This window comes from Nicotiana sylvestris, chromosome 5, assembly GCF_000393655.2.
Source record: "Nicotiana sylvestris chromosome 5, ASM39365v2, whole genome shotgun sequence".
Lineage (NCBI taxonomy): Eukaryota > Viridiplantae > Streptophyta > Magnoliopsida > Solanales > Solanaceae > Nicotiana > Nicotiana sylvestris.
This window is the reverse complement of record NC_091061.1, coordinates 115,881,125-115,899,261: the sequence shown is the minus strand read 5'-3', so window position 1 is coordinate 115,899,261 and position 18,137 is coordinate 115,881,125. Positions and strand designations below refer to the sequence as shown.

The 18,137-nt window shown below is 38.9% G+C and overlaps 1 protein-coding gene across 1 annotated transcript; it reads right to left on the bottom strand.

Annotated features, from left to right (window-relative positions):
* Positions 1-1,405: 1,405 nt before the first annotated feature.
* LOC138869201 (uncharacterized) lies at positions 1,406-8,358 on the bottom strand. The gene is made up of 3 exons (XM_070146801.1): positions 8,215-8,358; positions 1,808-2,131; positions 1,406-1,588 (listed from the first exon to the last, which is right to left on the bottom strand). Exons 1-3 carry the CDS (start codon positions 8,356-8,358, stop codon positions 1,406-1,408), a joined length of 651 nt encoding a protein of 216 aa, XP_070002902.1.
* Between the last annotated feature and the right edge of the window lie 9,779 nt (positions 8,359-18,137).

The window sequence follows — 18,137 nt, the reverse complement described above, 5'->3', positions numbered from 1 at the left end:
TGTCATATATACAGTCATCCAAATAGGGCTACCCCCTCAAATGAAAGCTAGCATTGTCCTCAATGCTAACTAACCAAAATAAGCACAAGAAAAGATAGATAGTAAAAAGAAACTCCCTAATGGCCCTCCGTCTACATAGGATCCTGAGTCTGGGTCTCTAGGTCCTCGGTCTACTCGGGAACCTGTGACTGGCTCCCTGTAATCTGTGTCTCTACTGGGACTTGGGCCTGTACTGAGTCCTGGGCTTGTACTGGAATTAGGGCTGGCTAGAGGAACCTCCCTGCGGGTCCTCCAACTCTATAACAGCATCATCAGTATGGGGAATCACCCTCTTTCTCTTGGGTGGCCTCTCTGTCTCCTGCTCCGGCTCAGGTTGGGCTGTTAGAGCCGGGTCATGCAATAGAAGGTCCAAAGGCAAGTGATCCGCCTTCAACCTCTCCACCTCTACTCTCAACTCTTTCCGACTCCTTGGATGCCCGAGTCTTCCTCAGTTTCTTTGCTTATTTGGCCAAATCCTTTAATGTTTTTCCGTGTGAATCCACAGCGTCCAATATTAATTGTTGGTTCTACAGGAGCTTCTTCTGGTTATACATAGCTGCCTCGATCGGCTGACCTCTCCGTTGCACCCGAATGAAAGGATAACTCTTATACCTCAACTTTCGGATCTGCCGGGCTAGAATGACCACCAGCCCTCCTCATAAACCAAATCCTTGTCCAATTAGACTGAGCTGAAATCTAATACATGGGACGAATCATCGTGATACTTCCAGAGCATGGTAACATGGAACACTGGTTAAACTGCTGATAAGCTAGGTGGCAATGCAAGCTTGTAGGCCACCTCACCAACTCTCTCAAGAATCTCAAAGGGTACGATATTCCTAGGGCCCAACTGGCCCTTCTTCCGGAACCTCATCATACGCTTCATGGGTGAAACCTGGAGCAAAACCCTCTCTCCAACCTAAATAATCTTGACCTTTTCCAAGGCATCCTGAACCAAATCGGTACCCAACAACTGAGCCTATCCCGGCTCAAACCAACCAACTGGAGAACAGCACCACCTCTCATATAAGGCCTCATAAGGAGCCATCTGAATACTCGATTTATTGTTGTTGTTGTAGGTAAACTCCAAAAGTGGCAAGAAATGAACCTAAGAACCCCAGAAATCCATAACACATGCGCGAAGCATATCCTCCAATATCTGAATGGTGCGCTCAGACTACCCGTTTGTCCGGGGATGAAATGTTATACTCAACTCAACTCATGTGCCTAACTAATGTTGTACGGCTCTCTAGGAGTGTGATGTGAACTGCGTACCCTAATCAGAAAATGATGGACACCAGCACACCGCGAAGATGAATAGTCTCGCGAATATAGATCTTAGCCAATCTCTCTCAAGAATAGGTAGCTACCATTGGAATGAATGTGCCGACTTGGTCAAACTGTCCATAATGACCCATATTGCATCAAATTTCTTCAAAGTCCGTGGAAGCCCAACAAGGAAATCCATAGTAATACGCTCCCACTTCAACTCGAGAATCTCAAGTCTCTGAAGCAAATCGGCAGGCCTCTGATGCTCGTACTTTACATGCTGGCAATTCAAACACTAAGCCACATATTCAACTATATCATTCTTTATTCTTCTCCACCAATAATGCTACCTCAAATCCTGATATATCTTGGTGGCACCCGGATGAATGGAATACCGCAAACTGTGGGCCTCCTCCAGAATCAACTCATGAACCCCATCCACATTAGGCACACAAATCCTACCATGCACCCGCAAAACCCCATCATCTCAAATAGTAACCTTCTTGGCATCACCGTGTTGCACCATGTCCTTAAGGACAAGCAAATAGGGCTTGTCATACTGACGCTCTCTGATGTTCTCATACAAGAAAGACCGAGAAACCGTGAAAATAAGAACCCGACTGTGCTCCAAAACATCAAACCTTACGAACTGATTGGCCAAGGCCTGAACATCTGATGCTAGCAGTCTCTCACCAACTAGAATATATGCAAGGCTACCCATACTCATAGTCTTCCTCCTCAAAGTGTCAACCACCACATTAGCCTTCCCAGGATGATACAAAATAGGGATATCATAGTCTTTTAACAGCTTTAGCAACCTCTGCTACCTCAAGTTTAGATCCTTTTACTTAAATAAGTATTGCAGACTCTAATGATCTGTGAATACCTTACACAACACACCATCGAGGTAATGTCTCCAAATCTTCAATGCATGAACAATCATTTCCAAATCGAAGTCATGAACATGGTAATTCTTCTCATGAACCTTCAACTAACGTGAAACGTACGCAATCGCTCTGCCATCCTGCATCAAAACTGCACCAAGCCCATTACGCGATGCATCACAATACACAGTTTTGGATACTTAACCGATGGGCAACTCACACTCATTGGACCACTTAAATAGAGCACCCTTTTAGGTCGGTCAAGTCATTGGGGATGCAATGGATGAAACCCATCCACGAACTGGCGATAATAACCCGCCAAACCCAGGAAGCTCTGAATCTCTGTAGCTGAAGTAGGTCTAGGCCAGTTTTGAACTGCCTTAATCTTCTTAGCATCCACTTTAATGCCCTCGGAAGATACAACATGTACTAAAAGGGCAACCAAGTCCAACCAAAACTCACACTTTGAAAACTTGGCTTAAACTGACTATCTCTCAAGGTCTGAAGTACAACCCAAAGATGTTGCTCATGCTCTTCTCGATTACGGGAGTAGATGAAGATATCATCAATGAAGACGATTACAAAAGAATCCAAATATGGCTTAAATACCAGATTCATCATATCCATAATGTTGCTGGGGCATTTGTCAAACCAAATGACATCACTAGGAACTCATAATGCCCACACCGAGTCTGAAAAGTTGTCTTAGGGATATCCAATGCCCTAATCTTCAACTGATGGTAGCAAGATCTCAAATCAATCTTAAAAAATACTTTGGCACCTCGTAGTTGATCAAATAAGTCTTTAATCCTTAGCAACGTATACTTGTTCTTGATAATGACTTTTTTCAACTGCCGATAATCTATACACATCCTCATTGAATCATCCTTCTTTTTTACGAACAACACTGATGTACCCTAATGCGAGATACTAGGTCTAATGAATCATTTATCAAGAAAATCCTGCAACTGCTCCTTCAGTTCCTTCAAGTCAGGCGGGGCCATATGGTATGGTGGAATAGAAATGGGTTTAGTGCCCGGAGCCAAGTCAATACAGAAGTCGATATCTTTGTCGGTGGTATCCCCAACAAATCTGCAAGAAACATTTAAGGAAACACACGCACCACTGGTACTGAATCCAAGGAAGTAAACTTTGCACTAAAATCATAAATATAGGCCAAATAAGCTAGACATCCCTTCTCGACTATACGTTGAGCCTTTATATAAGAAATAATCCTACTGGTAGAATGGCCAAGAGTCTCCCTCCACTCTAATCAAGGCAACCCCGACATGGCTAAGGTCACTATCATGGCGTGACAGTCCAATATAGCGTGATAAGGTGACAACCAATCTATGCCCAAAATAACATCAAAGTCCGCCATGTCAAGAAGCAGGAGATCTACATTAGTCTCAAGGCTACCGATATAAACCACACACTAGAGATAAATACGATCTACAACAATAGAATTTCCCACAGGTATGGACATATATACATGAGCACATAAAGAATCACGAGGTATAACTAGATATGAAGCAAAATAGGATGACACGTAGGAATAAGTAGAGCCCAGATCAAATAGAAATGAAGAGTCTCTATGGTAGATTGGAACTATACCTCACATGATACACCGTCAGGCCTAGCTAGAAATGCATAAAAACGGGGATGAAGCTTACCCCTCTAACCTCCACCTCTCGGACGACCTCTAGCTGACTGGCCTCCACCTCTAATGGTCTGACCTCCACCTCTAATGGCCTGACCTTCATCTATAGCAGCCCGACCATATCCTTTAGCTGGCTGAGTGAGCGGTGAAGAAACCGATGCTGTAACTATGGCACGAGAACTCTATTGTGGCATGCCGCCTTGTGACCTGGGACAAAATGTAGAGAGGTGCCTCAGATCTCCGCAAGTATGATAAGCCCTCGGCTGTTGTAACTGGTGACCCTAGAGCTGGCCTTGATGACCCGAATAACCACTATGATAACTCTAGATTGGAGGTGCACTGATAGGAGCTGATGGTGCACTGTGGGTTAGCTGCTCAGGATGAGATAAATAAGGACCACGACTACCCGCAGCACTGTAGAATGCCTAAAGCGCTGACTGGAACGACCTAGGAGGATGGCCTCTACCAAAAGTACCCTTGCCTCCAGATGAGGCACCACTAAAACCTCAGAAATGATGAGGCCTCTTGTCAGACATCGACCCCTTTTCTTGACCACGAACCATCTCGATCTAGATAGCAATCTCTACGACCCTTTGAAAAGTAATATCATCCCCGGTTTCCTTGGCCATCTGTAGGGATTAAATAACTACATAGCAAGCTAGGTCCACAAATCGAGTCTCATACTGGGTGATGGTCATGCCACCTTGTTGAAGGCGCTCAAACTATATGCGATACTCCTCTCTCAGAGTGAAAAGAATAAACTTCTCCAGAAATAGCTATGAAAACTGATCCCAGGTAAGTGAAAGGTGAACCAACTGGTCTGGTCAACACATAATCTCTCCACCATCTCTTGGTAGAACTGGTCATCTGAAACATTGCAAAGTCCACATCATTGGTCTCAATAATATCCATGTTGCGTAATATCTCGTGGCAAGGTCCAAGTAATTCGGTTGGTCCTTAGAAGGTGCACCACTGAAATGAACAGGAAAAAGCTTGGTAAACTTATCCAACCTCTTCAAGGCCTTAGAAGACATATCGGGCCTCTCCCCGCCCTATGTCGCAACAACCAGTTGAACCACCCCAACTAGATGGGCTGTTGTAGTCTGATATAGGGGATCCATCTACTCCGGAGTGTGAGTAGTGGGAATCTATGCTCTTTCCCCAGCCTGAGAAACTGCTGGTGCCACAGAAAATGCACCGGTCTGGGCCACAATTTCCATCAGGCCCACTTAACATGCTTAAGCAACCTGAAGCACTAGACTGGCTATAAATCCCTCCGGGACCTGAGCTAGCCCAACTGGTATGGTCGGAGTTGGGATCTCCTCCTCATGGTCAATCTGAGGCTCCACGAGAGGTGCTGCTGCATGAGCTATAGCCTTAACCTCTGCCTCTAGAAAAAATGGTAGTATATTGCCCTCACCCTCTGGCTTGCCCTCAGCCTCAGCTTCTAGCTTGGCCTCATCCTCGGCCTCTACCCCCGATGGTAGCTGCAATCGGGGACTCTAGCTCCTGCCCGGCTGTAGATATTGTGCGTGTTCTCGCCATCTGCGAGAGAATAAGAATTGAATGATTCAAGCATCAATTATAGAATAAAAATTGCATGATAGAGAAAGAAGGAAGTGAAATTTTTCCTAAAACTCCATAGCCTCTAGAAGATAAGTACAAACGTCTCCATACCGTTCCTTCAGAATCTACTAAGCTTGCTCATGACTTATGAGACCTAAGCAACCCATGGCTCTAATACCAACTATTGATGGTAAATTTTGACCCTCCCTTTTAAAATTAATTTATTTATACATAAATATTTACAATGAATGTTTGAAAGTATTTTCTATCAATAAATACCTATTTTACAAAATTGATTATGTATTAGTTTTGAAATTAATAACCCGGTATTAACATTATATGATTAGAAATATACTTACTACTTTTAATATCATTAAGGCAATTTCTAAAATACACCATCTGGGCTTTATAATTAATTTAATGAATTATTTCATAAATTCTGATTAATTAGATTATTATATTCAAAATTAGTGTTATAATTTAAAAGAAAAAGTATTTTATAAATAATTAATTATAATAATTAGCAGTATATTTGATAATTATAATTTTACTACATTTTATTGAAAATTTATTAAGTTTGATTAAATTGATTTTAAAGGGATTAAAAGGTTACGATTGCAAGTCTCTAATTAAACACAAGATGGCCATTTTTTAAGTTAATTTTGGCCCAATACCAAGACCAATCAGAGAAAAAAGCACCGAGTTCAAAGACCCTTCATTCTAAGTTGGCAATCATGGCCACTCCATTCGAACTAATTAGAGCATACCACGTCACCAGTCTCCCTCACTCACAGAGAAAACCCAATAAATCTAGACCGTTGATCTATTTCATCAACGTTTTGTGTTTAATCTCCCTTTTTCTTTATTCTTTAATCTCTTAGGGTTTAATCTCAGCCATCAAAACCAGAAGATCTAACTGCCCTTACATTTTCTCCTTAAAATCATTTAAAATATGGATTATCAAGGCCGTTGATCGAATGATCCAATAGCCCAGATCTCTCTCACTCTTCTTAGCCTTAGAGACGGCTCATACCTACCCCAAAACCCTAATCATTTGCCTCCTGACCCTACCGCCTTCATTTCCCTTCTCTCTCCCTCTTCTCTTAACCTCACAGACTTGATCATCAGAGAAACTTTGCACAAATTCGTGCAAGGTCTCAAATCAATAAGAAAATCATACCTTTTGTCTCTCATACCCACGATTCTCGCCGATCCCTTTCCCATGTCATCACTCCATTTCACATTCCCCAAATCCGAAAACTCTAGCATATGAATGAAACATCAAATCTTTAGATTTCTCTTGTGTTACGTTAAATCGAAGCATGCACAGAGCTTCTTCAGTGTCTCATGATAAATATTCTATACCTAGAGGTCAAACACAGTGACCTCTGGGTCTCCAAGCTTTGTCCGCTAGTTTTCTATTTACCGTAAAAATAGTAATAACAATTAAATTTGTTGATGGGAACTCTAAAAATACGTGATCTATTTTTATGCTAATTTGTTAAGCAGTTGATGCTATGTGTGAAGTTTAGAAACGAGACAAAAGCAAGGAGTGAAGTGATAACCAAACCGTCGGGTCAATTATCGGGGCCTCGAGCCTGCTGATTCGGGGCCTCAAGGTCGATTCCGGAGCTCGCCTGTGAGCTATCGAAGGGGGTTCGAAATATGACTAACAGTTAAAGATAAATCAATGGAGGCTCTTTATGGCCAATGGTAAGCAATAAATGATGAACAAATATGAAGATAATAAATGAGAGCAATAATGTTAAGAGAATATGCTAGAGAGCGAAAAAATGTTCTTGTATATTTCGTATGGAGCAATTAGAGCAACAGAGGCCTATAAAATGATGATGATCCCCTTTATATATGAGGAGAATTCCAACATTGTACAAAATACATTAATGATAAAGAAATGGAGATGGGACAGTTAGATGACATCCTGACTAAGGGCTAGGGTAGCCTGGTCAGTCCTAGCCACGTGCCTTGGGAACTCCCCATTTCTACCGTGGCTGAGGTCAACGTTGTCCAAAGATCGGGCCTCGACTAACCCCAAGGGAGGAGACTCGACCATAACCTTGTAGACTCGAAACTTCGAGATGGTTTTCTGAGGTGCCTCGATGTCGAGAAATTGGGTTCTCCGATATCATCGTATCCAGATAGTCCTCGCGTTTCTTAGAGATGAGCGATGAGAAATAACTATGAGATTTTAACCCGAGGGCGTCATCGTTGTGATGTCATCCTATCAGAGCATTAAATTCCATGCCCAAAAAACCATGTAGGGGTCGCGTCAGATGCGACTATCGAGAAGCCTATGAACCGCTACCAGTTCGTCCCTTCCGCTTCCCACAAGGTTCTTATAAAGGCACAAATTGTTGGATAACTCTTACTTTCCCAACTACTTTAGATTTGCAAAGCCGGACCCATCCCTACTTGCATCCTTTCTTCTTACTTTCCCAGAGAAATTTCACCATCATCATGGCTAGAACCTCCAAGATGGTTCCTCGGAAAAATGAGGCTGCCTCTTCATCTCGGAAATCCAAGGGGTAACCCAGAGTGATACCTACCTTGGAATAATGTACTCCCTCTAAGCTTGATATGTCGAAGGATTTTACCATCGATACCACTTCATCCACGCCGGGTCAATGTGAACATGTGTCCCGATACATTAGTGTCGTGACCAACATAGAGACGATAAAGATAGACTGCCGATGGAATGAGGTAGTGGAGGTGGAGATTCCCAGCCCTGATGAAAATATAACGGATCACAAGGCTGGCTTCCTTTACGTGTATACTTACCCGTTCACTTTGGGTCCTATCGATTCCTCTGAATCCTATCCCTTTGAGATAGATCCGGTTATCCTCGATTTTTGTGACAAATATCAAGTGACGCTCGACCAAATCTATCCTTCTTTCTGAAGGATAGTCTTGATGCTCCGCCATTTCACCGAAGGGGTTGTGGGCAGGACCTTTACCCTCAACCATTTGATTAGGTTGTACAGCCCTCGATTTTATCGAGGTTTGATCAGGCTTCACCACCGATCCAAAAAATTATTTTTCTCGAGCACCGACGAAGGGAAGGATCAAGGGTGGATGAGCAGGTTCGTCCGGGTTAGAACCTCGGACATAATTCCGGACGGAAGGATGCCTTTCCCGTAGAAGTGGAACACACAGCGTAAGCATTTTTTCCTAGGTCATGTTTTGTGATTTTCTTTCCTTTCTTCCGGAGTAATGACCTCTTTGTGTTTCTTGCAGCCTCCATTTGGTACCACGAAGCGGTCTCAAATTTGTCGGGGTGGATCAAACGGTTGGACACCGCATTCCCATATCTTGTTCGGTCTTGGACCGACCTGGCTAAGAAGCTATGAGTGGCCAGGAATCATGGTAAAGCTTCCTTACCATCTATGCCTTAGATTTACGTTTCTCTCCATATCCTTAGTGTTGATAAATTATGGTTACTGTGCTCGTGCAGGCCTTTGTAAGAATATGCTGATGAGGCCTCCCCTGGTGGCGAGGCGGAGACTTAGAAGCTTGGCAAGGGCAAGAAAAATAAAGGTAAGGCGACTGCCGATCCTCCCGTGATAAAGAAACATAAGTCACGCGAGCCACAAGCCGTTACTAGGACCTTGGCTTTATCTTCCAGAGCAAGTCCCGGCGCTGAGGATGATGATGATGATGACGACGAGTGCCAGTTGGCACGGAGGGCAAGGTCGAGCATGGGAGCTTCGCAGGTGCCTCGATCGGAGGCTGCTGAATTGGGAATGGCCGACTCAGGTCGGTCCCGTATGTCAAAGACCCTTGAGGAGGGTATCAAAGTGGCCTCGGATCCCATGACTGGGTTTGGTGCAGTTTTTGCTGGGGGGACCGTTGTTGCTGTCCATGAAGGGTCGAGACCCGAATCTTTTCAGGAGTAGGAGTTGCCCCTCGGGGATATTGGTGACATAAATGAATTCATTTCTGGCTCTCATTTCTCGTCAGGGGAGCTAAGGGATGCTCAAAATGCGAATGCCGCCAAAGCCGCGGGTCCTCTCAAAGAGGGAGGCACGCTTGGCAATATTCTTGACGATGTTAGCGAGAAAGTCGATCTTGAAGCTCCTGGCTCTGTCAAGGCGGTGGGGAGGTTCATGCAGTAGGTGATAGCTGCTTTAAGTATATCTCCTTTAGTCTCGAGCATCTTTCTTCATTCTTCTAACTCTTCTGTTTTGCAATAGTGCAAGGAGATGTATGATCATGCCCTCTCCAGGCTTAACGAGGAGCTTTCATACCGTGAGAAGGAGCTTGAGAAGCTGTCCTTGAGACTTCGAGAGTTAGAGTTCTTTTTATTATTATTTTCTTATTTTCATAACTTATCGTTAATTATCTATCTTCTAATTTGTATGGTTTGACTTTTTCTAACCATTTTATTCCTAGTGTAATGTTTTTATCGCCTTGATATATTTTAAAATTTATTAATATTGGTATTCCTCCAATAATTAATTCTTTTTCAGTTGTTTCTTCGTTTTTTCTTAACGCTTTTGGTAGTTCTGAATTTTGCTGTTCTATTGTTACTATCTCTTGTTCTGGTATTAATTCCCTTATAACATAATTCTCTTCCTACCATGTATTTATTAATATTAAATATTTTCTTTGGTCCATTATTCCCGTTATATAATAATGATGTGGGTTTATTTCTTCTACCTTTTGTTCTATTAATTTTTGTGGAGTTATATAATTTATTCTTCTTGATGTACTTCTTGATGTACTTATTCTTGATGATGTTTCTGGCATTTCGTTATTTATTCGTTTCGATGTGCTTAATCTTTCTTTTACTATTTCTAAATCTTCTTCCATGTCCATTTCCGTATAGCTGTAATCATTGTTGTCTATAACTGATACTATTCTTTCGAATGGATTTTCTATTTTTATTTTATTTATTTTATTTTTAGCTGTTATCTTATGTTTTGTTGTTAGGACATATAGATTTTTACATCTTGCTGTGAATATTTTACTTTCTGGTGCTAATTCTATTCCAGACATTTTCCAGTATTGCACTAATGATTTATCTATATTTTTATCATCTATTGCTATTGAATAGTTGGCACTTACTATAAATTTAAATTTTTGGTATATTAAGTTACCTCTTACGGCACTTATTATACTCTTTTCTATAGGTTGTACAATTCTATCATCTGCCAAGTATATTTCTATAGGGGTATCTATTCCTTCCCTAAAACATGCTTTTATTAGGATCTCCGTTCCTCCTAAGTGTACATATTTTATTGGATTTTTTGCTTTTATATCTTGTATTTCTTTATTTAGTAGTCTTTTATTTAAAATTGGTATTTGTGCTTTACCTTTGATGTATTTACAATCTATTATATGTTCTCTTTGGCTTACTACATAGTATTCTTCTTTCTGTCTTTTAAACCAATTCTTTATTGTTGGTACTTCTAATATTTTGTCTATGCTTAGATCCAATTCTTTTCCTTTTATTTGTTCAAATACATTAGCGTCAAATATTATTTTTTGTTCTGAAGATTGTTCATCTTGGTGTTCTTCTTGTTGTATAATTTGTATATCTTTTTCAGTCATTACTTTCTTCGTCTGATTCTTCTATATTATTGTCTATTTCTTTTTCATTGTCGGGGAACTCGTTTTCTGATATCTCATATATGCTGTCTTCACTGCTTAATTCATAATCTACATATTCTATTTGTGTATATTTATCATTATCTATCATTATTTCGGTAATTTGTTTTTTCTTTGGGTTTTTTTGGTAATCTACAATCTTTGGCTAAGTGTCCTAGCTTTCCACAATTATAGCAAGTACATTCTGTTAGTTTTTTCTTTTTCCTATATGGTTTTTTATGTTTATAATTTTTTACATAATATCTTCCTCTTGGTTTCCTATATTTATATTTTGAATATTTTGATTTAAATTTCTTTCTCTTTCCTTCTTTTTTGTAATATTTATCTGTGCAGCCAAATTGGGGTGCTATTCTACTTTTGCAGCATGCCAAATTTTTTACTAATATTTTATCCATTTTGATATTTTCTTTATACTTTTCGCATAATTCTATAAACCAGTTTTGTAGAAATTTTATTCGTGCTCCTAGAGTATCTGCTAGGTCTGCTTCATTCCAATTTTTTATTATTTTTGAGCTAAACGGTTCTGGTAATTTTGTAAAATATAATTTTCTTATTTTCTTACTTTCATCTGGACTATATGTTCCTTTATAATAATAGTCTCTAAATGCACAAGTATATTCGTCTATATAACACATATTACATATTGCTAATTTCGTCATCAAATTTCTATTTGTAGTTTTTTCTTTATTTTGTTCTTCTACTTCTGTTGTCATACTACTAAACTCATTTCTTATTGCTATTTCATATTTATTCAATATATCTGTCACTGTTGTTGCTGTTGTTCCATCAAGTTTTTTATTACTTCTTAATGTATCTAGACTTTCACTTGATAAATTTTGTAACCATAGTTTTACCGTTCCTATAAGTGTTCTTTCTATATATCCTGGTGTTTCAGCTATTGCAATTTTATTATCTATTAGTTGTTTGGAGATGTACCCTATCCATAATTGGATTGTTTTATTTATATCTGCTACACAATCTAGATCTAAAAAATTACATTGTTCAGTTATCTGTCTTGGTGTCCATTTCCTATTTAGCCTTTTATCCCATAATGTTTTATTTCTATCATATGAATCATAACTTACTCTGTAATAGGTTGGGTTTAGTTGTCTTGGATTTTTTACTCCTGATGTGCTTGGTTTATCTTCAATCATATCTCTTGTATTTATTTCTGGATTTTTTTTCATCTTTTCCGTTTTTTCTATTAGTTCTGTGTATGTTTCACTTGTTTCTGAATAGTCTTCTCCTAGATTTGTGCCGTTATCACTTTGGTCATTTATTTCGTTCATGCTTATTTTTGGTGGATTATCCTGTATTTCTTCTAACTGTAATTTGAACTTTTCTATCTCATTTGTCAGTTTTAGCTCTTGTTCTTCTTCTTTACGTTTTTCTTTTTCTTTTAGTTTATTAGCGTATAGCTGTTTTAGCATTTCTAATTCTTTTTCTAATTCTGTTATCTTAGTGTTTTTTACTTCTTCTATCTGTTGTATTTTTTCTTTTGCTTGCTGTTGTATTTCTTTTATTTCTCTTTTTTCCTTCGTAGTTACTGAATCTTGTACTTTCCGAGTTATCCACCATTTCATTTGTGTATTATCTGTTCTTACAATAAACTTGTTATAAACGATATATGGCTCAAATGCTAACAAACATTTATATAATCCAAATAGTTCTTTTCTATTTATCTACCATTTTATTTGTGGTTCCGTGTATGATCCTGAATAATATCTACAATGGTGTTCAATTTTTTCATTATCATATTTATATTTTAGAACTCCTCCGTAGCTGTGATCACTAGAATCAGTTTCTACTATGTATGTAAACTGTCTTTTTTCATCTGGAAAATATAGTTTTGGTAATTGTTTACACATATTTTTTATTTTCTTTATATGTATTTTATCTTTTTCGTCAAAATGGTATTCTACATCCTTTTTTAATTTTTTCTGTAATGGTTTTAAGTTTTCTGCTAATTTAGGAATATATTCTCTTACTTGGTTAACCAATCCTAAAAATGATTGTAACTTCTTTTTTGTATCAAGTGTTTCATTTAAGTTAATTATTTTTTGTACTATATGGGTTTGCATTTTTATTCCGTTTTTGTCTATTTGTATACCTAAAAATTCTATTTGATTTTTCATTACTTCTGCTTTCTTTTTACTTAAACTTATTCCTGATATTTCTACAATGTGTATGAATTTTTCTAGTAGTTTTATATGTTCGTTTTCTGTTCTAGAATATAACAGTATATCATCTATATATATTATACAATTTTCTAATTGGTTAAAGTAGTTATCCATAAAATGTTGATATCTACCTGGTGCATTTTTATATCCAAATGGTAATACATTCCATTCATAAAATCCTTGTGGTACTGTGAATGCTGTTAACTTCTTAGATTCGTCTTCTAGTTTTAAATGGTAAAATCCTGATTTACAATCAAACTTACTGAAATAGTTATATCCTTGTATTTGTCTGATTTTTAGTATTTTATTTGGTATCGGATAATTATATGTTTTTGTTTTTGCATTTAAATTTCTATAATCTATAACCATACGGCTTTTTCCTCGTTTTTGTTCACTATGCTTATTTACTATAAATGCCGGGCTAGTATGTTTACTATTACTTTCTTGTATGTACTTATTGTCTAATAATTCCTTTATATGCATTTTAAATTCTGTTAAATCATTAAAGTTGTATTTTAAAGGTTTTTGTGTTACTATGCTATTTTCATCTATTAGTTCAATCTTTATTTTTGTTTTATGTTTTTCCCATCCTTGGAGTGGATTATCATTATAAGTATATGTTTATTTGTCATAGCTTTGATACCAAATTGGGGGGGGTCATTTTAATTTTAATACTGCGATGTATACCTGCTGATACATATATTCATTGTTTTAATATTTGTAAGAATTATTGTTTTTCTGTGTTGATAAGTCTCAAGATTATCTCTATAAAATTCAATTTCTTTTTCTATAGTTAATAAAGCTTTATTACGTAATCTATTATATTTAATTATGTCTTTGCAGGTTTTAATATTGTGTTTAACACAATCTATTTTTCTATTTATATTACTGAGGTTTTTAAGAAGTTTCCATTTCTGGGTGTTATAGAATCTTATGTAATGAAAAGTGTTATGTTTCATTTATAAACAGATTTTATTAACTTGATATGTGATCATTAATCTGAATATAAATCTAATTCATATAGATCTAATATATCTATTTCTTGTGATACAATTAGTTCTGTAAATGCTTGTTCCATTACATATATTATTTCAAAAGTAACTAAAATATCATAAATTTTTCTTTTAACATCGTTATTAAGTCTGTTAAAGATATATAATATAAGTATTTTGTAGTCAATATTTTCTTCTAATAAATACGTGTGGTTGTTCATTCAGATTTACTATTTATCCTTATCATGTGTTTACTAAACATATTCCCTCTAACCTCTTTGTTTATCATAGAGTTTATCATATTTTAATAAGTTATACTGAACAATCTTTTCTGGTCACTACCATGTTTTTCATGCTTCAATCATTTACCCTAACAGCGCCTCAACTCTGTGTACTCCCCTAAACGGCTTCCTTGCCTACTGGTTTCCACTTTAGGCATGAAAAATATGGTAGTGACCAGAAAAGATTGTTCAGTATAACTTATTAAAATATGATAAACTCTATGATAAACAAAGAGGTTAGAGGGAATATGTTTAGTAAACACATGATAAGGATAAATAGTAAATCTGAATGAACAACCACACGTATTTATTAGAAGAAAATATTGACTACAAAATACTTATATTATATATCTTTAACAGACTTAATAACGATGTTAAAAGAAAAATTTATGATATTTTAGTTACTTTTGAAATAATATATGTAATGGAACAAGCATTTACAGAACTAATTGTATCACAAGAAATAGATATATTAGATCTATATGAATTAGATTTATATTCAGATTAATGATCACATATCAAGTTAATAAAATCTGTTTATAAATGAAACATAACACTTTTCATTACATAAGATTCTATAACACCCAGAAATGGAAACTTCTTAAAAACCTCAGTAACATAAATAGAAAAATATATTGTGTTAAACACAATATTAAAACATGCAAAGACATAATTAAATATAATAGATTACGTAATAAAGCTTTATTAACTATAGAAAAAGAAATTGAATTTTATAGAGATAATCTTGAGACTTATCAACACAGAAAAATAATAATTCTGACAAATATTAAAACAATGAATATATGTATCAGCAAGTATACATCGCAGTATTAAAATTAAAATGACCCCCTGAAATCGGATCCTATATCGAAGTTATGTTGATAGCTTCTTTGGGGCCGATGTTTGTGATGGCAAGAATCCCCCGAGGTCTCGATACCTCTCGGCTCTCATGTGGTATTAGCATTTATGTGATTTGATAAAGGGGGCCCTGGGGTGATTCCGAGTGATCCCGCCAGTACATTTCCCAAGGAAAAAGTGACGTTACCATTGCTAGGATTAATTAGCCCTCTGGGTAGGTGAGCAGTCGCTGCTTTGCCCCTATATATTCATTCACTTTCTTCCTCAGTGGAGATTCTGCTACTTTGAGTAACCATTTCCCCCGTAGAACTTGATGCTTTGTGCTAGTTATCTCGTTGCTTTAACTCAAATTTTTTTGCCCAGATCTATATCCTCCTCCTCTTATTCTATTGTAGCCATGACTACTACGTCGATATCCGCCCATCAAGGAGAGAGGAGTTCTGCCTCTGTTCCGTGTTCGGTCGGTGGTACACCGCCGGTGCCCGGTGAGTGGGCTTCGAGGTGCTTTGTCTGGAGGAAAGACTTTACGTTGGAGAGACCTCCCAACGTCCAAGGACATCAGGAGCACGTGTCGAGGTTCATCTCATCAGTAGGGGAGGAGCACTTTGAAATGATCAGAAAAGACTGTGGATGGGGAGAAGGGGTGGTGCTACAAGTACCTTCCTCTGAGGAGAGCATCATGACCTACGTCGAGGGGTTTTTGAGCTTGTATACGCACACTTTTACATCGTGTCCCCCCGACCGAGTCGTGCTTGAGTTCTGTCAGGGATATCAGGTTACCTTGGTGCAGGCTCACCCATCCTTTTGGAAGATAGTGCAGACGATAAGATACTTTGCAGAGAAGGTCGGACACGATTTTACCCTTAGTCATCTTGTGAGGTTATATTGACCGCTGCGTTATCGAGGTTTTATTACTCTGTAGTGTCGATCTACCCGGTCTCCTACCGTTGACGGTGAAGAGAATGAAGACCGAGGATGGATGAGCTGATTTATTTGAGCTCAGATGATTGATATCACTCCTGGATAGTTTTTGCCCTTTCTTGAGAAATGGAATCTCACACGTAAGCAACATAAATGTATTTTTATCACTTTTTCTGGATGCGGGCTCCATAACGACATTTTTCTGCACATATATTTTTTGTTGCGACTCCTTCATTGCCGAACGAGGTCCCAGATTTGGCCGAGTGGTCTCGTAAACTGGCCGCTTGTTCGGCCTATGATAAGCGCAGGTGGCGAGACTTGTCTAAGGGGAGATGGGAGGCAAAGCATCATGGTAGGTGCTTGGTGTCTTTTTTCCCCAGAATAGTACCTTTCTTTTTAGCGTACTAACTTAGCTGCTGCAAGTATTGGAGATTTTTCCCAGATGAGGCCATGTCCTCTAAGGGAGGAGGAGAGATTGCCAACCTCGGGTTCGAGGGTTGATGATAAATGAAAAGAATCTCTGGGGTGTGAGGAGGCTCGCAGCGAGGCGAGTTCTTCTCAGTGGTTCAAGAGAGGCAATTCGACCAATCTTTCGATTTCGGAGGCTTTAGTTCTCGAAAGAACATTCCTTGTTTTTGCTGATGGCGCTTTAAAGAGTGAAGAGCGTGTGGTGACTTCTTCTTCTCCTGATAAAGGCGTTTTAGGGGATAGTAAGCCATCGGACATTAGCTCAGCCTTTGGTGAGGCTCAGCAGCTCAGTTTTATGGTAAGTTTGGTAATCGGCATAGGACTATTCCGGCTTCACATTCTTCCTTTCTCATTGAATTTTCTTTCGCAGGCCTTTGACAGGCTCAAATCTGAGCTACTTCACTATGAGGCTCGGTTGCGGAAAGCTTCGGATAGGGAGAAATCCCTTAAGCTTCTTTGTGTGAAAAAAGAAAGCGAACTGGTATCCCTGCGGTGTGAGGTGGATCGAAGCCAGAGCCGCGAGAGCTGTCTCGAAAGACAGGTATCTTGTATTTCTTATCGACGTATGCTCCTTCTTTCATTTTCGGAGGTTAATATTTCGATATTCCAGTTGGAGAGCAAAACGGAGGAGCTGGAACGACTTTGGGGCGAAGTTGGCAGGGCCAAACGTGAGTTCGACGAGCTGTAGGCCCATGTAGATGCCCAAGTTGCGGACAAGGAGAGCGCTTTGGCTAAAGTTTCCACCTTGGAGATGCAAATCCAAACCGTTTGTGCGAGTGATTCTGCGCAGGCGAACATGATCGCAAAGCTCGAGTCTGAGCTCTCAAAGGCGAAAGTCAAGGTGGTGAATTCCCAGGCCGAGGCTGTGATGAGCAGCACTAGGGCGGATTAGAGGGCGACGACCTATTTAAAGAGTGCTGCTACTGCTAGAGCTGAACTAAGGAGAACTCTTGGTCGTGCGAGCTGCAGTAAAGAGTACACAAAGTACAAATCTGGCAGGGAAACTCTCGAGGAAGTTCACGCTAGGGGTTTCGATCTTTCAGAGGAGATCGATCAAGCCAAAGCAGAGGATCATGATGCCAAGTTCCTTCTGTCCAATGCCAAAGATGGCGAGGACGGGGCCGTCAGGCCCTAGTCCCCAAGGGGGACGTCAATTTTCGTTCTTTGTCTTTGTATATAGTGCTTTCACAGTACACTATAAATGGAGCTTGTATTTTATTACATGTATGTACAAGGGGGAAACCCCGCGATTTTTGTATTTTTCGGGTTCCTCTTTGCCAAGATTCCAGCTAGATCAATCTACCTTTGAATTGGTAGGAATCCTTAGATTCATGATACGACCCTGGGGCTCGTTGGGCTGTCCTTTAGTTTTTTACGCGCTTGGTCGATATGAC